General features: G+C 39.1%; 1 protein-coding gene across 1 annotated transcript; it reads left to right on the top strand.

Annotated features, from left to right (window-relative positions):
* The first annotated feature begins 260 nt into the window (after positions 1 to 260).
* On the top strand, positions 261 to 26,754 carry slc17a5 (solute carrier family 17 member 5). The gene is given in 11 exon segments (NM_001079355.1): positions 261 to 395; positions 5,372 to 5,568; positions 8,882 to 9,115; positions 10,198 to 10,285; positions 11,820 to 11,906; positions 12,945 to 13,063; positions 17,151 to 17,309; positions 19,680 to 19,812; positions 20,388 to 20,535; positions 23,943 to 24,033; positions 25,160 to 26,754. Coding segments are annotated over 11 exon segments (1,491 nt in total). The 5' UTR covers positions 261 to 298; the 3' UTR covers positions 25,298 to 26,754.
* The last annotated feature ends 261 nt before the right edge of the window (positions 26,755 to 27,015 follow it).

Here is a 27,015-nt window from a genome sequence, read left to right as displayed (position 1 = left end):
ATGTCGGCACCCTGTCATAACAGTGAGCGTCCTGCAGCTATCCATATTAGCCAAGTTTACTGTGCTCCACAAATTACATGAATTTTGCTGCGGAAATGTGCTCTGAGCCAGAGTATACTAGAAGAAGCCAGCTTAATGCCTGTGTCTATACTTAGTAGGAGGAGTGTGTGACAGGAAGAGGAGGGCTGTATATGTGCGGCTTCCCTGTCAGCTGAAGGATGGTGCTTCCCAGTCACGGGACTTTGTCATATGAAAAGGAACTTTTAGGTGATATGGATAAACAAATGAATTATTAGCCATGAGGAGAAGGGACAGCGACTCGGGTGACCGGAGCCCATTGCTGGCGGAATATGGAGAGCCAAAGTATAGCGTTCAGAGTTGCCCCCCAGCAAAAGGTACGTGGAAATCCTGCACCCAGTGGTTACCATCTGTATGAAAAGAGAGGAAATAAGGTGCAGCTGTGAGTCTGGATGTGCCATGTCCCTGCACACTTACAGCAAGAAACAGTCTGGGAGGGGAAGTCTAGAGAGGATTTGCAGTGAGACGTACCTGTGTGGGTAGGAGCAGCTAGAGCAGGGGTGCCCAAAAGGTTGATCGCAGGCTACCAGTAGATTACTTTAAAGTTTCTGGTAGACCTCAAGGTGGAATGCAGTGGGATGACATCCTGACACTTTCCCCCCAGCATACTGGAGCTTTTTGTAGCTGCTCAAGCCATCTGTCTTTGTAGTTTCATATATATGTATATGTTTCTGTGTGCAGACTACAAAGTGGGCAAAGTGAAGTAAAAACTACTACAATCCTTTCACATTAAACTTGAAGTTGGCACTTGGAATAATGTTATGTGGGCATTAAATGTGAATTTGGCACTGCATTTATATATTATGTGTATTTGTTAGACATCAATTGATACTTTTTATTGCTTATTGTGCCAAATGATAGACATTGCACTATTTTAACTGTGGTCCATCTCATGATGGAGGCCAGGTGGCAAGAGTAGATCACAGGGTGACAAAGTCTGGGCACCCCTGAGCTAGAGCATAACCTGAATGGCAGGAGATATGTGCTCTGGGCTGGCACTGGCAGAGGAGTTTCATGCAAGCTTAAAGCAGCTTCTAGTGCAGAGAGCACTATTGTGTCCCCCCTTGTCCCACTGGCACTAGGAAATGGGGGTGAGGGGGCAGCATACAAAAGGCCACCTCACGGGAGCTAGGAATGCCCCTGCTCTCCACATAAAAGGTGTGATAAGGCCTGGACTGGCAATCTGTGGATTTTGGCAAATGCTGTAAGATGCTATAGACAGTCACTGTTTATTGGGCTGGTGGGGGGCTCTTTGGGCCACTGTGTTATTGAAATGCCAGAGACTATTTTGTATTGCAGTCTAAACCTGATGAGGGTAGGGGTCAGGCAACAAACAGTATGTACATTATGTAGACTGAAATGAAAGGTTCAGTGATCTTTCATTTGTAACAATGCTCCATCCTGCATTGAAATGTGATTCTCTGTGATCTGTGTATTTGAAAGCACTTATTATACTTCATATAGCAATCATATTTTATATTTATGCCAAGAATGCACAAAATAGTACTAATAACATAAAATAAAAACTCCACCTGTCTGGCTTTGCCTAATTACATATATGTCTTTGTCTTACACCCTCTTCCCTACAAGGATTTACTGGCCAAGTTAACAGCCAGTATGCAGACTCCCTCACTGCCTGCTTTCATGCACTCACAGAGGCCCTAAAGCTTTTCATTTTTCTGGAGGCAGAACTTTAGATCAGAAATACACAGTGTGGTACACTTGAGCTTCTCTTTACTGTTTGTATCAGATCAGAACACCAGTTAAAAGGGTTGTTCACCCTTTAGTATGATGTAGAGAGTAATATTCTGAGACAATTTGCAATTGGTCTTCATTTTATATTTGTAATTTTTTAGTTATGTCATACATATTTTCATAAGCTATTTGGTTACTAGGGTCCAAGTTACCTTAGCAACCAGGGAGTGTTTTGGATGAGAGACTAATATATGAACATATAGAAAGTTACAAAAAGTAACAATAACAATAAAACTGTAGCCTCACAGAGCAATAGTTTTTTCACTGCTGGGGTCAGTGACCCCTGCTGAAAAACTGCAAAGAGCTGGAAGAAGAAGGCAAATAATTCAAAAACTATATCAAATAAATAATGATGCCCAATTGAAAAGTTGCTTAGAATTGGCTATTTTATAAAATAGTAAAAGTTAATGTAAAGCCGAACCACCCCTTTAAAGAGACATAATGTGTGGAAAAAAAACAAGAATGTGGAAGTGTTCAAAAAAGTTGTTATTCATTATTGCCTACAAGATTAGGGGGGGGGGGGTCAGTTATGCTGTATGTCTTCTTTAGTTCACCTTTATATTTACTTTTAGTATGATGTAGAGATCAATATTCTGAAAAATATGCAATTAGTCTTTTTTTATGTATTGTTTGAATTATTAGCCTTTTGTTGAACAGCTCTCTACTTTGGAATTTTAGTTATCTGGTCACTAAGGTCCAAATAACAGTACCATGTACTTGATTCTAACTAAAATATAATTAATCCTTATTGGAGGCAAAACAAGCCTATTGGGTTTATTCAATATTTAAATAATTTTTAGCAGACTTACGTTATGGAGATCCAAATTATGGAAAGATCCCTTATCTGAAAAACCCCAGGTCCCGAGCATTCTGGATAATAGGTCCCATACCTGTACCAATAAAATTGTTGCCTCGCAGAGCAGTAGGGTTTTTCTTGCTTCTGGGGTCAGTTACCCCCATTTAAAAGCTGGAAGAAGTGGCAAAATAATTCAAAAAATCATAAAAATGTAGACCAGTTGAAAAGTTGACAGATATTGTTAATTTGAAGATTAACAAATTAACCTGGATTAAGAATAGGATGTTACTTTCACTTTGCTTTTTTGACTTTCATTATAAGATACATAAAATCTAATAAATACATAAAATATATATATATTTATTGAAATTTGCCTGCACTTATGACCCATTTGAACCAGCCCCAAAACAGGTATTACATAAATAAAATGTACAGTTTATCAGTAATTTTACTGGCAAGTCTGGGGTTAATATGCCCTTTATCAATTTAATGTAGTCATACTGGCACCTTTTGAAGTTAATATGCCCTTTATTCTTTTTATTTAGTGATTATACTGGCACATGTGTGGCATGTGGGGGCGTGGTCACAAATGAGGCATTAGATAGTGGCAGGTGTAGCTCCCTTTATATTACACTCTAGGAGTGTAAGGCAGTTAAGGTTGAGCTAGAAAGAGCAGTTCTGAGCTCCTATATAGGACTGGTAGTTTTGGAGGTATCTTTCCCAGGCCATACTGCCTGTAGTGTAGGGATCCAAGTGACTAGGGAATCAGGATAGAGAATTTCCTGAGGTGATCCACTATGGGGTGTGACAAATGTAAAGTGAGATTCCTGCCAAGTCTGTCCGCAGGGGAGTGTCAGTCTGTTTTACACTCTGCATGTGGTGTTGCCTGTACCACTGGCCTCTGAGAAGTGTTATTGTGAGTAAGCCCTGTGGATGTTAAATAAACACTTATTATTTTGTTGTTTGCAAGAACCTCTGGCACCCTCTTTTTTATATTTCTGTATAGCAGCAAGAGAGGTGTAGTTGCACAACACCCTCACCTTCCTCTTCCACTTAGCAAAGGCCCATTCTGGGTGAAAGAGTATAGTGTAACCCATGTTCTACTGGTACTAGTCTGGGAAGGCAGTTATTGAGCTGAAGTACACTTGTTAGACTTAAGTAGTGTTGATTGAAAACTGCTTTTTACAAGAGAACGTTTGGTTCTAGTTATATTTAGAATCTATATTGCTTCATTTATGATGAAATATCTTCTTACGCCCTTTTTGTAAACAGTAAGTGCATAACAGAGTCCCTCACTGTTCATGTACCTTACTTAGGTGCCTCACTGCTCAGGTGTTTTTAAGGACACTGCTATTTCTCAACACATGACCTCATCCATCCTGTCTAGTTTTATATAATAAATAAACTATAATTAATATAAAAAATACCCCATAGCAGAGAAGAGTCAGAAGATGCTTCCTGCTAATGAGGGTAATCTCTCAAGCAACAGAGAGGGGCTTTTTGACTGTTTTCCTGGACTACAGCAGTCAAAACTGCTGTTCGTCTGTATGGAGTGAACATCTTTTAGTTGGTTTATGGGTTTTTCAAAGGATGCTTCCAGTTATAATAAATAGTCATATAGCTGACCACAATATTTATTTTGTCAGTATTTCCACATTCTGGGAAAATGGAACGACACTGTAAATCTAAAACATTATGTTTTCATTCATCATGAGTTTTCTTTTTCTGCACAGCATGCAATAGGGGTAAACAGGGAAGGAAAGTATAAATCACTGGGAAGTGCCAAATGTTAGGCATCCCCCAGTGATTGTAATACCCCGGGCCGGGGCCAGGACTCCTGTTAGCAGAAAACTGCATTGGCTTGGGGTTCTTCTTCGCAAGCACCACAGAGTGATCCTCTTCTTCTACTTCTTCTTTCTTCAATGCATAGTAGAGTGAAAAATCTGGCGTATGTATGTAAAGTTCAGTTTTTCAGTTTACTAATCATGCATGCACACACATGATGAAAGAAAATGCAGGAAGAGGATCCTTCCATGGGGCTAACTGAGAAGAACCCCAGGCCAGTGCAGCTTTCTGCTAACAGGAGCACTGGCACAGGGTGTCAGGTAAGTTGATTACAATACAAATGTTAGGCAACCCCCAGTGATTTTCCTTTCTTCCTTTAACTGTTTTTATATAATGTTTTTGTTCAATGTAAAGGTTAAGTTTTGCAGTAGAGGGCATCAACTCCTATAGTTGGGTCCTGGCAGTGTCATGCTGGTAGGTGGTAAGAGCCTGGATTCTGTAAAAGCTAAATGGCAAAGGCCTCTTTGGATAACAGGATAAACTTCTTGGGAGACTAGAAGTGAGGAAATGCAGGACATGCTAGTAGAAATGTCAGCTTACCCATATTTTCTGGGAGTTTCCCTGATTTAAGCCCTCTCTCCCAGTCACCCACAGGTCAGTTACACACTGTCAGCACTTGAAACCTAACTTACCTGTTCCTAAGAAATGCTTCCTTATTATCTGTGGATCACTGCATTTTGTCTGGTGCAGGAAGATCAAAATCGCCAGTAAGCAGAGGGTTAAATGTTGAGAGGAGAACAGCACAACAGTATGCTTATTAGGTTAATGTGAATAAAAGGTCAGGGTTATATAAAGCAGAAGCCTTTTAACTCATTTACTCTGTGTGCCTGTTGCTCTTTGTTTCACTTGCATCTTTCTCTTGCACATGGATGCTGAAGATGCCCTTTTCTCTTCTAGTGCCCGTTTGCTGCTCCGCTCGATACAACCTGGCATTGATGGCATTACTTGGCTTCTTTATGCTCTATGCATTACGGGTTAATTTAAGTGTAGCATTGGTGGACATGGTAAATTCAACCTCAACTCCTAGAGAAAACACAACTGCTAATATATGTCCGGATCATACAAGTGCTCCAGCAGTTCTCCACAATTCTACGGTAAGACAAAAAGAAATGTTTCAGCTTCTCCTTAGTGATCACTTATTCTTTTCAGGACGCCATGTTGACTGAGCAAATAAGTAGTCTGCTTTGAATTGAAACAGTGCCAGATATCAGTGTACACAGTGATACAGCCCTAAACAGATTTAACCCTTTAAGTGCCACTGAATATACAATCTACAATCTGTAGGTAAAAGTACCAGTGTGCCACAGATCGTAGATTCCACTTTCTGCAGCACTTACAGGTTGGGGAGCAGAGGAATGAATATTAAAGCCGCTCCTTTGTTCTCCATTTGTTCCCCAGCCCCTAGGCAACAACCAGAAGCATGAATGAAAGGAGCAGCCTGTTTGACAAGTAAGTGACACATACAAACACATGAGACAAAAATACATGATATACACGATTTTGTGGCTTTTTTAGCTGAATGTATAGTTTCAGGTATTTTCAAGTAAATTTATAAATGCTCTAAGGGCATTCTATTGAGTGACTGGCCCTTTAAGTGAGGGATGCCCAAAAAGTAGATTGTAATAAGAGAATCCCAGCATTATCCACTTTTAATTTAGATTTTTTGAACTGTTGCATCAGAAATGGGTGCTGTTAAATACAATACTGTTTTCTTAGGGTAACACTTAATTAGACCCTGATTCTGAAAACTTCACTAGACCCTACATCGGGTACCAATAAATTAAAGGAGAAGGAAAGGTAAAAACTAAATAAGCTTTATCAGAACGGTCTATGTAAATACAGCCATGTGCACTTACAGAAAAGCTGCGCTGCGTCCTCTATTAAAAGAAACACAGGATTTCTTGTCTTCCTTTGTGTAAACATGTACTTCAGTATCAGACTTCCTCTCTCAGAAAAATCCTTCATTACCTGGTCCTAGTCTGCGCAGCGCTCTCCTCTCTGCCTTCTCCTGTTCCCCCCTCACATAAGAATTTACTCCCCCTCCCATCAGAATGTGTAATCTAAGCTACTGCGGCTAGAGCTGAAACCTACTGAGACCAAGCTAAAATAGCAGGTGCTATCTTTAATTTATGGAGGAAGCTTCTAGGGCTGTTTACTCAGGTATGGTAAAGCTTTCTGCAGAATAGATATAGTATTCTAGCTTACACTATTGTGATTAATCTATTGTCAGTTAAATGCCAAAATGACTTCTCTTCTCCTTTAAGTGAATAGAAGCGGTTGAGAAATAGAGAGACCTGGATGATAGCTATAAAATAACAGCTAACCTCATACTGAAGCAGACCAGTGTTTTTAAATATTGTGCTTGGTAACTTTTGCCAGATACCTGGGGTAATTGGCACCATGGCATTACATATTGTGGAAGTGCAGCCAATATACATATTACATATTTTAGCTGATAGAGCTAGCCGTTAAGTGCACATCACTTGTACATGTACATCCAATGAAGATATGGTAAATATCTGCCAAATATGAACATTCTAAGTTGATAGTCAGAGGCTGAATTAGCAAGAAACACAAAATGCAATGTCACATAGCTGTTGTAAAGTGTTGCGGGAATTAATAAGTAAAGGAAATGAACGTACAGGGAAACCAAATAAAATCAATGGCAGTAGTTCAGGATAGAGGAGGAAACTAACTGTACATTAGAATGGGTCTACAATCCTACTGTGTCGTAATATACAAGGGGCATTGGAGGGAGGTTACATTTTAGGTTTATACAAATGCCATTGACAAAAAGTTACACCATATTTTGAATTTGAGAAACCTTCCAAAATCCTTATTGTTCCCATAACATGTTTTTATAAAGTGCCAATTTATTCTGCAACACTGTACATTAGCTGGGTTTAGTCATTGAGCATACAGATTAAATACAAATATTTTACAATAAGAGAGGAATCAATGGAGCTTACCCATAAACCTACTGTATGTAGGTTTACCCTAATAAATAATTGTCCACTATGGGGCTGTTTGCTAGGATCACTCTTGTATTTGGGGGCTTAGATGTAAAGCTATAGTAGGTTTGTTGCAGAAAGTCTAGAGAATATGTTATGGCAGTTATATGCTGCTGGTATTGTTACAACTTACTAGACACAACACAGCAATAGCCCAATAGCCGCCTTCTTCTTCTTGAATACAAGAGAGGTGCAGGGTGTTAGCAAAATTTCAATTACTGTATAGTGAAGTGCAAAAACAGGTGAAACATGCATGCATAAATAAATAATACTCTAAAGGGCAAATACTTGCTTTTATAGCTAAAGTACATTGTGAATGACTATATACAAATCTATGTGTTTTTTTTTTTTTTGAGGTATAATCTGCTTTTCAGAGCCCATGAAGCCCTGAAAGCAGATTATACCAAGGTCCTAACAACGAAGGGCTGAAGTGCAAGAAGAGGTGGGCGCCATGTTGAAAAAAGTACTGATGAAAGCAATGCAAGCTCCTACTTTGATTTAATACATACTTTGTTTTCGGCAAATATCCATTATACATCAGTGAATAATACCAAAACGTTAATGACTCTGTTGCTCAGGTGGTGATATTTTACAGTTGCTTTGCTGAAATACTCATGAGGGTTGATTCACAAAAGTGCGATAACGCTTATCGCATGCTTTTTGTGCGTTAAAATTGACGCAAAAAAAACCGCACAATTCGCTAAAGTATTATCGCATGTGTTAAGTCGCATATTGCGTGCGTTAAATAGCGCGCAACAGAATGCGTTATTTTTATCGCATTGCATTAATTTTACAGCATTGTGTTAATTCTCGCGCAGAGATAATACCAACGCATGATTCACAAACACTTAGACGAGCTAAATATCGCATTAGTCTTTGCGAAAATTAACACCTACTTGGGGCAGGCAGTAATTGAAAAGAAAAGTACAGTTCATGAGCTTTTGGCAACACAATAAGGACTTTGCAGTGTGATTTATTCAAGTATGTGTTGGCCCTAGAGTGATGTAGCCTCCAGTTTGCAGGGAAATAGTCATTTTCAAAAAAAAGTAGGTTAATGAATGGTGTGTATGGCTAATATGGTGTGTGCGTGATAAGTAGCGCACTGCGTTAATTAGCCTGCGTTGCGTCAAATACCTCACGAAAATAGTCTTTGCGACTTAACGCAAACAGTGCTAACGCAATTTTAGTGAATCGTGCATTAAGACGCGAATAATAAAACGCAATAAAATTTTTAACGCATGCTATAAATAGCGCTCGTTTTATTGCACTTTAGTGAATCAACCCTATGGTATTTATGCCATGATTTAGTCATTGTAGCCTCTTCTTATTGTATACCTTATTTATCACACTGAATATTTGTTATATCTGTAAGTTAATATTGTTTGTTTCTGCCCAGGGTCAAAAATATGACTGGGATGCAAATACTCAAGGCTGGATTCTTGGCTCTTTTTTCTATGGATATATTCTCACCCAGATCCCTGGTGGATACGTAGCTGGTAAAATTGGTGGTAAACAATTATTAGGATTTGGAATTTTGGGTACTGCTGTATTCACTTTACTGACCCCCCTGGCTGCTGATTTCGGGGCTGGGTGCCTTATTGCAGTTCGGGCTCTAGAAGGACTTGGAGAGGTAACTGCTATTCTATTCTATTTTGTATATTTTGTATCATCCTCACAATATAGATTGTTAAAAAAGTAGGCTTATATATCCTGACAGAACTTTCGCCCACTTGCAGGGCAGGAGGGGGACAAAATGCTGTTAATTTCCCCCCATACATGTTGAATGCACTTAGATTGCATAGTGACAGGTGCTTGTCACTCCACAATGGGGGGGGCACTAGTTTTCGAGAGATGTGCCTGCTACTAAGCTGGACAAGTGGGGGAAAATTGCAGTGCTATGTCCCATTCCCTTAAAGCAGTACATTGACTGTGCCAAAAGACAATGCAAATCTCCCTGTGTGCCATTATCATAAAATAGTAATATTTTTTACATAGGAAGATCAACAGAGGTTACATGCTATTCATAGCTCTCTACAGAATTACTGAAACCTTTTGCATGTAAAATAGGACATTTGTTGCCAACAAATAGTTTATTTGTAGCATTAACGGGGTTGCCCACCTTTGAGTTAACATTTAGTATGATGTAGAGCATGTGTCCAACACAAGGCCCGCAGGCCAAATAGGCCATTCTGGCTGTTTTGTGTGGCCCCTGGTGACTGTGTCTGACCATGCAGCACCTATAGCCTGACTGCACTGTGACTGTGCTTGACAGTGTCTTAATAAAAAATTTGGCCAGCGACTTAGCCTGTGTTTTAGATTTCAGCCCCCTTATGTAAGGAACTTGGAAGTGGTTTGAATGAAAGAGTGATATATGAATAGGAGAGGACCTGAACAGAAAAATAAGTAATATTAAGTAACAATAACAAGAAAACTGTAGCTTCACAGAGCAATAGTTTTTTGGCTCAGGGGTCAGTGACCCCCATTTGAAAGCTGCAAAGAGTTGGAAGGAAAAGGCAAATAATTTAAAAACTTTAAAAAAGAAATAATGAAGATTAATTTAAAAGTTGCTTAGAATTGGCCTTTCTGTAACATACTGAAAGTTAACTTAAAGGTTAATTGTTCTTTTACAGCTAAACAGGTATAAATCCAGTTCTGTGTAAATTATTATATTGCTATCTTAATACATTAATCACAGCTGCTCTGTCTCCCCAGGGTGTGACATTTCCAGCTATGCATGCAATGTGGGCTCGTTGGGCGCCACCCTTGGAACGTAGCAGGTTGTTAAGTCTTTCATATGCAGGTCAGTTATAAGGTTGGATAGAACCTAGACAAGCTGTAAATCTTTTAAACTGCTATCATTAAAGGGATTCTGTCATTTATCATCATATTTTTTGTATTATTATGGTGTACCATTTATTTCATTTAATTACACTGTTTTCATATCAAATAATTCACTCTATCATTTAAAATTTTATTCTTAAACCAGCAAATATATATATATATATATATGTCTTTTTTTTTTTTTCTGTAATATTGGTGTGTAGGTAGTGCATTGTGAGTCTGAGCTTTCAGAAGGAGCCAGCACTACACATTAGAACTGCTTTCAGATAACCTATTTGCTACCTTTCCATTGTTCTGCTGATCGACTGCTGGGAGGGGGGGTGATATCACCCAACTTGCAGCTCAGCAGTAAAGTGTCACTAAAGTTTATTAGAGCACAAGTCACATGGCTGTGGCACCCTGGGAAATATGGAACCTGGCTAGCCCCATGTGAAATTTTAAAATTAAATCCTTTTTTTTGTGCTTTTTGAAAATTTCTACTAAACTCATGTTTGCCCATGACAGTATTCCTTTAAAGTATATATCCCATATGTAATTATGTATTAAATAAACAATGTTTGCACAGGGGTAGTAACCCATATCAACTAATAAGATGTTTGCTTTTAAAGAGGTAACCAGTAAATGCTAATTGGTTAGTATAGGTTATTAGACCTGAAGCAAATTTTGCACCTGTTATTATTTTACTCCATAATATTTCAGTTATTTTAAATAGAAAAAAGAATTCTTTATACATCTTGATAATGTACATTAGAAGGCATAATTACTTTTACATAGCTACCCAAAGAAGACTACACCATTAAACAAAATGTTATCAATAGATACACTGATAGGTAGTATAAAGATGAATGGGCTATGTCTAACCATCATGGTGAGCCACCATAGTGAGATAAACAAACAGTATAGATGTACAAATAAGCAATGAAATATTAAATGAAACATTTTTTGAAAAACAAATAGACTAACAGGTGAGTGGAGAAACAAAAATAAGAAGAAAAAGAATGCTTCAAAGAAAAGAAAAAATGCCTTAAATTATATTAATGGTAATATGGCGAGAGTTAATGGTATTTAGACTATTTTAAGATCAAACTGATCAAAGGCGTTATTTTTAATATACACTTGTTTTGTTTTCTGCGCTGTTTATATGATTTTTAAGTTTTTTTTAAATTTCCTAAGGAAAATAGACAGTATGGATAGCGTGAGCCTTATTTATCAAGCTTTTTGTTTACAATAATAAGCCACAACGATGAAAAAAATTGTCATGAAAAAGGTAGCTGTTACACCCTTTCTGACTAGAAAATTAGAAAAAATATTAACTTTAAAAAGCAGAATGTTGGATAATGTTAAACATTGTCGAGAAGTTTGCTATAATCTTAGCCAATTGAAAGTAACAGCTTTAGCTTACAAATGTGCTATTTGATTTTTGCATCTTGCATAAATAGGAACCTATCATACTCTGACCAAAGTAATTTAAAATGTCACATTTGTATTTTTAGGTGCTCAGCTTGGAACGGTTGTGTCACTCCCGGTGTCAGGATTGATTTGCTATTACATGGACTGGATTTATGTGTTCTACATATTTGGTGGGTATAAGAAACAATACATGGTTCTTTATGTGTTTTTCTTTCTTTTTAGTGGTTAGTACCATATACAGTAGTTCTCAGCATCTAAATATCGGGACAATTTAGGGCATGTTGCCTATCTGCAAAACCTCACCCAGACATGCCCTAAATCCACTTGACTCTTACTATTTTGTCCAATAAGGCTTTCTAATTTATTTTTTTTGTCTCTGTAAAGCCTTGCCGTGTCCTCTTGTCTATTAGACTAGTAGTCTTATCAGTTTCATGACAATGTAAGGGCAATGACACAAGGAGCTACTTGTAAGTAAAGGTCCCCATACACGGGCCAATCCTCTCGCTTGGCGATGTTGCCAAGCGTGTGGATCTTCTCCTGATATCCCCACCTATGGGTGGGCGATATCAGGAGAATCCAGGCTAATTCGATCGTTTGGCCCTGGGGCCAAACAATCGAATTATAACGACGGGTATAGGAACCGATGCGGTCCCCGATCCGACTAGATTTTTTAACCTGCCCGATCGAGATCTGGCCGATTTCAGCCCAAATAGTGTAGTGGGTGTAGTGCCCATGCACGGGCCGATTAGCTGCCGAATCGGTCTAACGGACCAATATCGGCAGCTAGAATCGGCCCGTGTATGGGAACCTTAAACTACTTGTTGGGGCTACAAAATAGACAATACTGATAACTGTCTATACGTGTGCAGAAGCAATTCTCAGTATTCTAAATTACCAGTCGGATGATTGGTAAAACGGCTTCAAGGTAACACAAAGTCCAGTTGATTTGACTTATTACTATAGACCCATTCACTGAACTTATTTTTTTAAAGGTTGTATAGGGCTACCATGCAGCAGTTAATATAAGTTTGCATCTAGGCCAAATTCATTAGTATTAAACACACTGCAGGGTTAAAAAATATGTGCTGTAATATGCACTTGCTGACATCTGCATTTTATTTCATTGGTGTGTGCTTAATTGAACTTTTTTATCTAGGAATAAAAAGCAAATGCAAGGGCTAATATATTGCTTTCATTTTAACGGACAGGTACCCTTGGGGTTTTGTGGTTTATAATGTGGTGTTTTCTTGTAAGTGACACCCCCCAATCTCACCGAAGTATCACTGATTCAGAAAAGGAATACATACTCTATACTCTTCAAAATCAAGTAAGTTTAAGTAAAGAAAAATATATGACATTGACTTTGTCCTCTGCATGCTTTTTTGTCTTCAGAAGTGCAGGCTCAGTTTTTGCTGAATAGCTGCTGATGCCTTTCAGTACAACACATTTACTGATAATTATATTATTAATTATTTAAAAAGGCACCTAAAAAAAAACTGAGTCAGGATTAATTTTTTTGTAAAAGCTCTTTACTGAAACATAGTGTAATATTGGGTAAACCAGTGTAGTTTGGGGCAAAATGTTTCTCTTTGCTGTAAATAAAGTTAACAAGGGTCAATTACAACTTCCTAGGCTTCCTCTGTTGCAGCATTACCACAACTCTCTGAGCTCAGTTTTGGCGAGTGGAGACCCGTGGCTGCTGCAACATAGTCATCCCCTAACTTGCATGTCATTCAGATGCACAAATTATGGAGTGGCAGAGGATTCAGGCCACAACAGGTCCTTATCATCTGCCCATGTGTTGCTGCAGTTGACAAATTTTTTATCCAGCAAGTGCAGAACGTAGCACACTAAGGGGCACATTTACTTACTCACGAACGGGCCGAATGCGTCCGATTGCGTTTTTTTCGTAATGATCGGTATTTGGCGATTTTTCGGAAAATTGTCGCGACTTTTTCGTAGCCATTCCGAATATTGCGAAAAATGTTGCGATTTTTTCGTAGCGTTACTACTTGCGCGAAAAGTCGCGACTTTTTCGCAGCTTTCGTGCCGAGTACGAAAGATTCGGATTCATTCAAGCTTCAGTATGGTGACTTTTCTTGGGCCAGGTTGGAGCTGCAGGGTGCCATTGAGTCCTATGGGAGGCTTCCAAAATCATGCTAAGTCTGAAAGTTTCGCCCGCCGCTTACGAGCGCTCAATACGAAAAAGTCGCACCAAGATACGAGCGAATCGTAATGGCTACGAAAAACTCACGTTTTTTCGCGCAAATCGTATTGGTAACGAAAATTCGCGACAATTTCCGAAAAGTCGTAAAGGCGACAAAAAAATCACAAAAAAATACGAAAAATGTTCGTTTTCCAACCGGAATTTTTCCAATTCGGATTCGTGGGTTAGTAAATGTGCCCCTTAGGATCATGCTCTTGCACTCTTTTGTGCCTCCATTATCTTTTTATGCTTGTATGGAATAATCCATTCCAAGCTGGGATAGAGGTTTCTAAACCTGGCTGAAAAGATCCAAAAACAGAAAACAGTGTAGGTCCTTGTGCTGGTGTAGTTTTTAGTGAACAGGAGCACCGATACCTAAAAATTTGGCAGTCCCCCAGCAATTATACCTTTTTTTTTTTAAGGAAAAGAAAAGGTTCAATCACTGGGGGGTGCCACATGTTAGGCATACGCCAATGATTGTAATTACATACCTGATAACCCTGGGCCAGTGCTCCTGCTAGCAGAAAACTGCACTGGCCTGGGTACATGAGAGTGAGTGTTCCTCTTCCTGCTTCTTTTGTCTTTATGTGGGTGGGCATGCACATTGAAAAGCTGAACTGAACAAACAAAAAGATGGCTTTCACTCTACTGTGCATTTTGTGGCCCCTGGATTTTGAAGAAGGAAAAAAGAGGAATACTCACTCACATTTACCCAGGACCAGTGGAGTTTTCTGCTAACATTTGGCACCCCCAGTGATTGAACCTTTCCTTCTCATTTAAATGATTTTGCCCTATGCTACACAAAGCTCTTTTGAGAGATTTAACAGTTTGGTAGTGGATGATGAGTGGGTAAGGTCATTTTTACTTCTTCAGATCTCCTAGAGCAGTGCTGTCCAACTTCTGTGATGCCAAGTGCCAGAATTTCTCTAGCATATATAGTGGAGGGCCGCTAATGGAAGCCAGTTTTGACCTTTAAAAAAAAAAAAAAAAAAAACACACCCACTTCAAACCACACCCAAGTTATCACAAGACCATGCCCACATTAAAGGTGGCAGCGCAGCAAAAACCCAAATGGTTGGTGCTCACTGCAGGGATATCAACGATCATTCATATGTGAAAGAATTACAGTGGCCATGTGGGGGACACAGCAAACATGTGGAAGAAGGTGCTCTGGTCAGATGAGACCAAAATGGAACTTTTTGGCCAAAATGCAAAACGCTATGTGTGGCGGAAAACTTACACTGCACATTACTCTGAACACACCATCCCCACTGTCAAATATGGTGGTGGCAGCATCATGCTCTGGGGGTGCTTCTCTTCAGCAGGGACAGGGAAGCTGGTCAGAGTTGATGGGAAGCTAGATGGAGCCAAATACAGGGCAATCTTGGAAGAAAACCTCTTGGAGTCTGCAAAAGACTTGAGACTGGGGCGGAGGTTCACCTTCCAGCAGGACAACGACCCTAAACATAAAGCCAGGGCAACAATGGAATAGTTTAAAACAAAACATATCCATGTGTTAGAATGGCCCAGTCAAAGTCCAGATCTAAATCCAATCGAGAATCTGTGGCAAGATCTGAAAACTGCTGTTCACAAACGCTGTCCATCTAATCTGACTGAGCTGGAGCTGTTTTGCAAAGAAGAATGGGCAAGGATTTCAGTCTCTAGATGTGCAAAGCTGGTAGAGATATACCCTAAAAGCCTGGCAGCTGTAATTGCAGCAAAAGGTGGTTCTACAAAGTATTAACTCAGGGGGCTGAATAATTATGCCCCCCCACTTTGCAGTTATTTATTTGTAAAAAATGTTTGGAATCATGTATGATTTTCGTTCCACTTCTCACGTGTACACCACTTTATATTGGTCTTTCACGTGGAATTCCAATAAAATTGATTCAAGTTTGTGGCTTTAATGTGACAAAATGTGTAAAAGTTCAAGGGGGCCGAATACTTTTGCAAGCCACTGTATATTATGTCATATTAAGACACACCCTAAAATCCATATGCCTCCTCCTCCCGTGTGGATAGCACAGCAACCCCCAGCACATAATTACACACCTTAGGGACCATTCAATGGCTATTTCCAACTACTAAGGTTTCCCCTCCTACAGGCAGCATAGGGCAGACAGAGCATGGCACACACAGGCAGCTAAGGGCAGGCAGAGTATGGCACACACAGGAAGGGTAGGGCAGCCAGAGAATAGCACATACAGGCAGCATAGGGCAGGTAGATTATGGCACACACAGGCAGCATAGGGCAGGCATATTATGGCACTGACAGGGCATAGGACAGGCAGAGTATGGCACACACAGGCAGTACTCTACCTGCCCTTAGCTGCCTGTGTGTGCGCCATGCTCTTTCTGCCCTATGCTGCCTGTGTGTGCCATACACAGTGCATACAGTGACACAATGCTGGCACTGTTTCTACAGTCTGTCGTGTGAACAATGCAGTGGCTTCTAACTTTAACCATGTTGCTGTATACGATTTGTGTAGTAAACTTTAAGGGGCAGATTTATCAAAATTTAAGATAAGAGTTTACTTGCTTTTTAGTCATTCCAGTTGGATTTTTAAAAGCGTATTTATCAGTGCATGAAAGTTAAAGCTCACAGTTTGATAAATATGCTTCTAAATATCCCATAGAAAATGGGTGAGTTTTTGTGTAGTGAACTGTTATTTTACATTTTGATAAATCTGCCCATAAGTGTATGGATGTTGATTCATGGGTGCTCCTATCTGTAATCAGATAATATTGCACTATTCCTTTTTGTCTTTTTTTAAAACTCATAGAACTTAGAGGTGCCCTGAATTTTTTTCTAGGGATGTACTGAATCCACTATTTTTTCAGCCGAACCTCGAATCCTTCGTGAAAGATTCGGCCAGATACCGCACTGAATCTGAATCCAATTTGCATATGAAAATTAAGATAAGGAAGGGTTTAAGAGAACAATTTTAATTTTTTGTGTCTATGTGACAAAAAGTCACGTTATTTTAAGGATTTGGATTTGGTTTGGCTAGGAGGGTGGATTCCTGCTGGAATCCTACTGAAAAAGGCTGAATGTTGGTGGAATCCCAACCCAAATACTGGATTTGGTGCATCTCTATTTTTTTCATTTCTGCATCAGGAAAACTGCTTTCTGTTTGGAACACTGTTGGTTTTACATTGGTATCCTAATGTAAATGTTTCATACTATACACTGTTCTTTTATTTCCAGCTTTCTTATCGGAAGTCTGTTCCTTGCTGTGCAATGATGAAATCATTGCCCTTATGGGCAATTATAGTAGCACATTTTTCCTACAACTGGACATTTTACACACTGTTAACTCTTTTGCCCACATATATGAAGGAGATCCTACGCTTCAATGCTCAGGAGGTAAGTAAATGATAAAAATCCTGCCTCCACCAGGTTAAATTCCCTGAACTAAACCTATTTTGTTTAGTTAAGAGAATTTGATTTTCCATAAATAGGCAAAATAACAGCTTCTAAAGCAGTAAGAGCACTAAGAGCAGTATCGCACAAGGGGCAGATTTCAGAACAGCATGCGAAAAAATGCATACTTGCATCAAAATCCACCCTTTGTGTTTACGCAATGGGCTCTAATAGATTAGCCTTTTCTTCACTGGCATAGATATGCCAGATGTGACACTGCCATAAAAAGTGCAGAATTGAGACAATTGTGCCTGAACGCATACCAAATATATAGTAATCCAAGAGTACAAAGTACTTAGTGATAAAGGTTTCAAAGTTTCAGCTATGTTGGATTTTTTATATATGGAATAATGTATTCTGTATTGTAAAATATAAGCATGTTATAAGTTACCAAGGAGCTTCGTGACCATATAAAGTCACAAGGCTGAAGGATGAACATATCAATGACTACTATTTTTGGACGTTGTGTTATTATAATTTGAACATTTTCAAATTTAAAAGGACAGAAACAAGTAGTCCCTCACTGTTTGCCTCGTCTCTTAGACCCCCCCATCCTGGATTCCTGTTTGTGTCTGTGTTCCATTCTAACTTCCACTTCATCTTTTCCACTGGTAAGGTAGTGAGTGAATTTATCTCCTCAGCTGCATACCTGTTACTCACTGTTTACACAGCATGCCCCAAACTTATTGATTCTTTAAAGGAAAAATAAAACAAATTATCCTACTATATACAAATGACAATATATGTATTGCGATATTTGTGAATTCTCTGGCAAAGTATTTAAAATAGTGGACATGCACAGTAGTAAAGTTCAACTTTATGCTTAAAGCTATTTAAGTAACTCTGTATTTTTATAATTGTTAAGCCAACCCTTACTTGAAACTATCTAATGTATCTGCCAGTAGTCAGCACCAAACTAGGCTCCTTTTCACTAGGTGCACGTCCCACTGTGTTCACCTCACAGGGCAATAAATCCTCAAGTTATGGACAGCACTCCAACCTCCAGTCTTCTTCTCTTTGCTGTACTGTTCTGTGCCAATAATGTGAATAAAGGCATTTCATTATAAGAAGGTTGGAGTGCTGTCTATAACTTTATTGTGTATCTGCCAGTACAAACACTTCAGGGGAGACCATTCCATAATGTCACAGCTCTTACTATAACCTTTTAAACAGAAAGCATCAAGGAGTATATTTTATGGACCCCTTATATATTTATACATACTGTAGTTTATCATATCTCCTTTTAAGTACCTCTTCTTCAGTTAAAACATTCCTAAAATTGTTAGTCTTAGTTGATAACTAGCACTTTCTTTATTATCCAGCTTAGCTGTGCTTCTTTGGAAAGTAATATCCCATTTGAGCACAGGAGAGCACAGCATATTCTAGATGGGGAAGACAATAGAATGGCTCTCCATTCACACAAATCTATTTTAAGACAGCTCAAAATCTTGTTTTCCTTTGAAGCTGCTGGCTGGCATTGCTTACAACATCTAAAGTTATTCCCAACAGGTACCCCTAGTACCTTCTCCATCGTTCATTTGTATAACATAGTTCCATTAAAGTATAAGTGGCATGTATATTTGTATATCCCGGTTGTGTCCGTTTGTGCCAGAGTGCCAGTTTGTCCTGTTTCTTCTAGGATCGTGTCATGTTAAAGTGCTTATTCAAACTTGTGCCACCTAGTGGTCAAAGTGCACAGTGCGTACATTTATAAAAACATACTATTAATCAACCTTTGACTCATTAATTTATACAGCATTTAACATTTAAACAAATATTCCATTATAAACTTTTTGTGTAAATTTACCATTTTATTTATAACAACATTTTTCCTTAATCAACTCATGCCTTTCATTTAACTTGAACTTGAATGACACATGATTCCACAGTCTTGGTTATCTGTACACTTCTTTTAGCTTCAGAATTTTTAGAAAAAGAAATGGCAAAAGTACATAGCATAGTTACTTTTTCAAGCGTACATTTAAAACCTGGCCCAGCACTGCTACATCCACTTGGTCACAGTCAAGTCTCCAATCCAACCTCTTTGTGCTAACTTGTCGCACCTTCCAGCTTCCTCAGAGAACTGCATTGTGGGAAGCAAAGCAGCACTCTCTATTTCTCTCTCTCTCTATATATATATATAGGGAAAGAGAAATGCTGAGACATCTGAAAATCATTTTTAACTTTTACCTTGGTTTTCTTAATTATGCCCAAGGAGCAATTCTTGGATAGTCAACACTTGGGTTGGGTTACACATTCTGTATGTTAAGGGTTATTCTGTGTTTATTATTAGTTGATTTATCTTTTTCACAGAATGGATTCCTATCTGCGCTGCCTTACTTGGGATGTTGGGTATTTATGATCATGGCAGGTGTCATAGCTGACTGTTTGAGAGAGAAGCTAAACATTTCAACCAAAGTTGTTAGAAAAATTTTCAACACACTAGGTAAGTAAAAATGAGTTTAAATTGTCACACGAAGTTGGTGCATGTGAGCTAATAAGCTGGCATTGCTTTTCCAGATACACAAGTACACTTGCTTACTATAATGTCCAGTTAGTAATAGAAATTTTAAAAGTAACTAGTGATGTAAAATTTGCCTCTCAACCCATCAACAATTAAGCGCAACCATAATCCCCCCTGTATAATGGACTTTTGCTTACCTCTACACTTGCAATCTAATTATCTGCATCACAAGAAACAATCATGGGGTAGCTTCAGTTTCTGTTTGCCCTGTTTAGGTCAAGAAATAAAAAAAGCTATAACAAAAATCACTTCCCCTTGAATCTACTTTGCTAATATTAGGATTTTATGAGTTTTACCATGTGTTGGGGTTTACGAGCACCCTTCTGTTCTGCAGAAAAGAAAGGTACAAAAGAAAATAATAAATTTAAAACAATTTGTTCTGTTAACTTATGTATTAATATAAACACTTGTTTATATAGAAGCAGGTTATATGTTATTTACATTCTAAAATTCCTATACTATTTTCATTAACATTTTGTCTGTTTTATTTTGTTCAGGAATGCTTGGACCAGCTATATTTCTGTTAGCAGCTGGGTATACAGGTTGTAATTATTCACTGGCTGTTGTATTCCTTACTTTGTCAACTACACTGGGAGGTTTTAGTGTAGCAGGATATGGCATTAACCATCTCGACATAGCACCCTCGTAAGTACAGTCATTTATTGTTGCATGTTCAGTGTGAAATTAATGTGGAGTAAAAAAAATTGTGACTGAGGTTAACCTCTTGCTTTCAAGTGCCCCTTCTTAGAGCAAAGACACATGGGGCGATTAGTCAGGGCAACAAATCTGCACAATGAAGACTTGCGAGTGGTTAGTTGCAGTGACTTCTATTCTATCCTATGACAGAAAAGTTGCTGCAATTAGTCGCCGCAACAGATTTACTCAAAAGTCATGGCGATTAATCGCCCCATGTATCTTCACCCTTAGAAGGCCTTACCTGCAAGGCCTTGATCACCTCCACTCTATTAGCCCAATCTTACACACAATATGTCCAAAGGCACACACTGCACCATGTACACAATACACTGTATAGCTACACTTATTTACTATAAATGGGTTCTCTTTACACAAAATAGTTTTACACTTGCCTAACCTGATACAGAGTCCTTTCAGACATCATATACCATCACAATCTTTGCACATAGAACTACTACACCTGTCTTTACATTAAAGGAGAAGGAAAGCTTAAGTCACTAAGTCAGCCGAAATGTTAGGCACCCCCAAGTGACTTTTGTAGCTTACCTTGTACCCCGTGCTGGTCCCCTGTTCAGAGAGAACCGCACCAGCTTAGGGTAGCAGGAAGCGCTTCCTTCTTCCGCGTAGGTGCGCATGCACATTAGAGTGAAAAGCTGAACTTTAACAACAAAGTCGGCTTTTCACTCTAATGCGCATGCGCCAGCCCAGGGATTTCGCCACAGAAGAAACGCGGAAGAAGGAAGCGCTCGCTACAGCTACCCTGGGCTGGTCCAGTTTTCTCCTAACAGGGGCACCAGCCCGGGGTATAAGGTAAGTGTGTTAAGTCACTTGGGGGTGCCTAACATTTTGGCACCCCCAAGTGACTTAACCTTTCTTTCTCCTTTAAAGGGGACCTGTAACACCAAAAAATGAAAATGTATAAAAGTAACTAAAATATAATGTGCTGCTGCCCTGCACTGGTAAAAGTTGTGTGTTTACTTCAGAAAGTTTACTATAATTTATATAAATAAGCTGCTATATAGCCATGGGGGCAGCCATTCAAAGGAGAAAAGGCACAGGCACATAGCAGATAACAGATAAAACACTATTGTATTCTACAGAACTTATCTGTTATCTGCAATGTAACCTGTGCCTTTTCTCCTTTTTTCCAGCTTGAATGGCTGCCCCTGTGACTACACAGCAGCTTATCATATAAATTATAGTAGTGTTACTGTAGCAAACACACCAGTTTTACCAGTGCAGGGCAACAGTGCATTATATTTTTATTACTTTAAAGGAACAGTAACACCAAAAAATTAAAGTGTTTTAAAGTAATTGAAATTTAATGTACTGTGGCCCTGCACTGGTAAAACTGGGGTGTTTGCTTCAGGAACACTACTATAGATTATATAAATAAGCTGCTGTGTAGCCATGGGGGCAGCCATTCAAGCTGGAAAAAGGAGAAAAGGCACAGGTTACATAGCAGATAACAGATAAGACAATATTGTATTCTACGGGGTTTATCAGTTAGCTGTTGTATAAGGGCTCTGGCACACGGGGAGATTAGTCGCCCGCGACAAATCTCCCTGTTCGCGGGCGACTAATCTCCCAGAGTTGCCATCAGTTGCCATCCCACCGGCGAACATGTAAGTCGCCAGTGGGATGGCACACGCGGCGGCGCGATTTCGGCAAATCGCTGAAAATGCCTCACAAGGCAACTTCGCTGATTTGCCAAAATCGCCTGCGCAGCGTGTACCATCCCACCAGCGACTTACATGTTCGCCGGTGGGATGGTAGTTCGGGGAGATTAGTTGCCTGTGACAAGGGAGATTTGTCGCGAGCGACTAATCTCCCCGTGTGCCAGAGCCCTAACTTATGCCTTTTCTTCTTTTGAATGGCTGCCCCCATGGCTACACACCAGGGTTTATATAAATTCTAGTAATGTTTCTGAAGCAAACACAAAACTTTTACCAGTGCAGGGCAGCAGTACATTATAGTTTAATTTCTTTGAAATATATAATTTTTTTTGTGTTACTGTTCCTTTAAAGCTCTTTCATTTTTTGGTGTTACTGTTCCTTTAAAGGAGAAGGAAAAGCTAAGTCACTTGGGGGTGCCAAAATGTTAGGCACCCCCAAGTGACTTGAATTGCTTACCTTTTACCCCGGGCTGGTGCCCCTGTTAGGAGAGAACAGCACCAGCCTGGGGTACCTGCAGCGCTTCCTCCTTCCTTCTTCGCCGCGCGCGCATGCGCAGTAGAGTGAAAAGCCGAACTTTAAAAGAGAAGTCTGCTTTTTTACTCTACTGCGCATGCGCCGGACTCAGAGTCGCAGCTAAACGAAGGTGGAAGGAGGAAGGGCATCGCCCCAGGTTCCCCCGGGCTGGTGCGGTTTTCTCCTAACAGGGGCACCAGCCCGGTGTATGAGGTAAGCGATTCAAGTCACTTGGGGGTGCTTAACATTTTAGCACCCCCAAGTGACTTAGCCTTTCCTTCCCCTTTAAGAATTACTGTAATTCCAAATTCTTTTATATCATGTTAATTGAACAAAATAAACTTTACTTATACTACATTAATTATATAAATCTTGTTTCCCTCAGTTTGCAAGTACACTAACACAGCAAGCAGGCAGCTGCCATTTTGAAAACACTGTTATTAAGACAAGCTTTGCATCATTCCAAAGTCTTGTTTATGCTCCACAATCTGGAACCTGATACCCATGCCCATGTACAGCCTGAGGCATAGAGGCGGGGCAGGCACCAAAAAATGAAAGTGTTTTAAAGTAATTGAAATATAATGTGCTGTGGCCCTGCACTGGTAAAACTGGGGTGTTTGCTTCAGGAACACTACTATAGTTTATATAAATAAGCTGCTGTGTAGTCCCGGGGCCGCCATTCAAGCTGGAAAAAAGGAGAAAAGGCACAGGTTACATAGCAGATAACAGATAAGACACCATTGTATTCTACAGAGTTTATCTGTTAGCTGCTATGTAACCTGTGCCTTTTCTTCTTTTGAATGGCTGCCTCCTTGGCTACACACCAGGGTTTATATAAACTCTAGTAATGTTTCTGAAGCAATCACAAAACTTTTACCAGTGCAGGGCAGCAGTACATTATAGTTTAATTTATTTGAAATATACAATTTTTTTGGTGTTACTGTTCCTTTAATAGAAAAAAGAATTTTGCTATCATATTTAATTTGCAAAGGTCGCTTTTATACAGTTTTTTATGTGTGGGTGACAGGTCCCCTTTAATATATATTCGCAGACATAGATACCTGCACTGTTTACCCACACCAAAAACATTTTAAGTTTAAATAAAAATAAATGTCAGTCCTAATTTGTTAGTTGTATGTCTAACTTTTACTTAATTTTTCTTTACAGTTTTGCTGGGCTATTGCTTGGAATCACAAACACATTTGCTACAATTCCTGGAATGGTTGGTCCTGTTATTGCCAAAGCCCTTACTCATGATGTAAGTAAAATTATAATGATTCAGATAGATTAAAGGTTTGTATTCTTTGGGCCATCTACCTAAAATAGGTACAGGTATGGGATCTGTTATCTGAAAACCTGTTATCCAGAAATCTCCAAATCACAGAAAGGCCATCTCCCGTAGACTCCATTTTAATGAAATAATTTCAATTTTTAAAGATGATTTCCTTTTCCTCTGTAGTAAAAAAAACAGTACCTTGTACTTACTCCCAACTAAGATATAATTATAAGATTAATTAATCCTTGTTGGGGGCAAAACAATCCAATTGCGTTTATGTAATGTTTAAATGATTTTTTGGTAGAATACACCAATTCTCAAGCATTCTGGATAATAGGTCCCATCAGTCCAAAAATGTTTAAGTTGTGTCATAAAATAAAAATTTTTCCTACTAGCTAAGCAAAGGAAAATCCTAAGAGGGAAACATGCTTTCCATTTTCATGGATGCCCTACAGGCTTAAGCTCATTCACTTGTTTATAAAGCAGAGCCACTGTAGTAGTTGGTTTCAAACTACATATTGGTTTCACTCTTATTGGGCATTATCAGTGTAGCATTGGGTTTTCAATTCATCATATGTAGGAAGTTGATCCTGAGCTTTGCATACAAAAGAAGGAGAGGGTCTCCTCACATGCTTTTCATGTAGATGATGGGTATAAATTATGTATTACTGACACATGTAAAATAATGGCAGCATTGGGTTACTGACAGAACTGTCCTGTGCAGTTGAGGCAACCATGCTCATCAGTGTGAGAGGGAAGAAATGTTTATTTTGTGTTTCAGCAGGCTGGTAGGATACTAGAGAAGAAATCATTATAACTCAAATTTGTAATGTTGCTAAATTATAAGTTATAGTATAGCTAGATTGTAGCACAGAAGCAAAAAGTACTGCCCCAGGCCTGTCCCTCATGGGGCCTAATGGTAGCGATGGTCCTTATACAGAGTATTCTATTTTCATGCTTTGATATTGCCTAGCTCTTCTACATTCCTATTTTTCTATATCTCTATATAAATGTTTAAGACAAATTGGCAGGAGAAAGATTACATTTTTGTCTCTCCATTAAGTATATTTTTATACATTCCTGACGCTGTGTGTTTTGTTTTGTTCAGAATACTGTGGAACAATGGCAAATTGTGTTCTATATCGCAGCTGCTATAAATTTTTTTGGAGCCATATTCTTTATAATTTTTGCAAGTGGTAATGTACAAGACTGGGCAGTCGACCACAACACAGAAGAGGACAGCTAGTGACCAGCCTTCAAATCTTCTGCACAGTTGAAAGATACCTGAAAACATTTTGCTCTGGGCCTGTTTACCTCCCGTATTTTGTTTACATATTAAGACCAAGATTAAGTTGTTTACAGTTGTTACCGAGTATGATGGAAACTGCTCTCTGTTAAAGCTATACCTTTACTTGTGTCTTACATTAGCTTGGTCATAAAATAGATAATAAGGCTCATTTACAAAAACTAAACAAATTTACATTTGGGCAGTAACCCATGACAACAAATCAAACATTTGCTTCCATTGTTCAACCTGCAGTTGGCTGAAAAAATAGCCAATCACTGATTGGTTGCTGTGTGTTACTGCCCATTTGCAGATTTGCCTAGTCCTTATAAATAAGCCACAATGAGTGCACCTTCCTGACTTAGGGTCCCCATACACCATAAGATCCGCTCATTTGGCGATGTCGCCAAGCGAGCGTATCTTCTCCCGATATCCCCCACCTACGGGTGGGCGATATCGGGAGAATCCAGGGTAATTCGATCGTTTGGCCCTGAGGCCAAACTATCGAATTATAACGGCAGGTATAGGAAAAGTCGGTCCGGGGGCCGCATCAACGAGCCAATGCGGTCCCTGATCCGACTAGATTTTCTAACCTGCCCGATTGAGATCTGGCCAATTTGAGGCCAGATATCGGTCGGGCAGGCCTGTCGGGAGTGCCCATACACGGGCCAATTAGCTGCCGAATCGGCAGCTACTATCGGCCTGTGTATGGGGACCTTTACACACACTGTGCATATTGCAAGAGATCAAACATATTGGTATTTTCTATTCTTAAAGCTGCATTACCCATTTTTACATGATCATATTTTATCAATTCACTACAAGTACAAAAGGGAATCATTTAGTATAATTATAAGGATAAATATTGTCAGTATATCTGTTTTATTTTGAAACATTGCACTATAATGAAGTTTATTTTTGTTTTTACCCCAAAGTGTCCTTATCTGTTCACATGTACAAAATCAAGGCAAGTCTAAAGGCAAAAATAAAATGAAGCTAAACTTGTTCAAAGAGCTCTTGTGAGTTTCTTGCAAAGTAAAGTATGTGTCAGGTTCATATTAGATCACAAAAAGAACACAATAAATGGTATGTGGGGCACTTGGAAAACTGTGCTTAACCTCTGGCTCCAGCATATATTTAAAATCTCAAGGGGGGAAGCTGCTTGCAAATTTAGTTAACTTTGAGGTCTCTAACACAGAGGAATCTAAACCAAAACCTTGATTTACTGTATAAAGCCACTGCTATGTTTAATATGACTAAAAAGGGAACATTTAAATACATGCAGAAGTTCTCAGAAGAACACACTGGGCTAGTTTATTTAAATTATATTTTTGCCTTTAGATCCCCTTTAATCACAATGTTGTTATTATTACACTTTATTTTAACAAGCACAAATACATTCCATAGTTGCCTTAAAACAATTGTATTCCATTTTTCACTGTGCCTTGAAGCATGCTTTGTGGGGAAGATATTGTGAAGAGTGTATTAGGCACTCCCTCTGGTGCAGCACACACAGCTACACTGATTGCCAACTAGTTTTGGGATCCATTTACCATTAAGGCTTGTAATATTTATGACTCTTTTGTAATTTGTAAATGAAAATCAGGCCCAGAGATTTATTTCACTGGTGCCATCTAGAAAGAGGATCCTGTCATTACCAACTTTTGATCCTAGTCATT

Source organism: Xenopus tropicalis, chromosome 5 (genome assembly GCF_000004195.4).
Source record: "Xenopus tropicalis strain Nigerian chromosome 5, UCB_Xtro_10.0, whole genome shotgun sequence".
Taxonomy (NCBI): domain Eukaryota; kingdom Metazoa; phylum Chordata; class Amphibia; order Anura; family Pipidae; genus Xenopus; species Xenopus tropicalis.
This window is presented reverse-complemented; position numbering and strand designations above follow the sequence as displayed.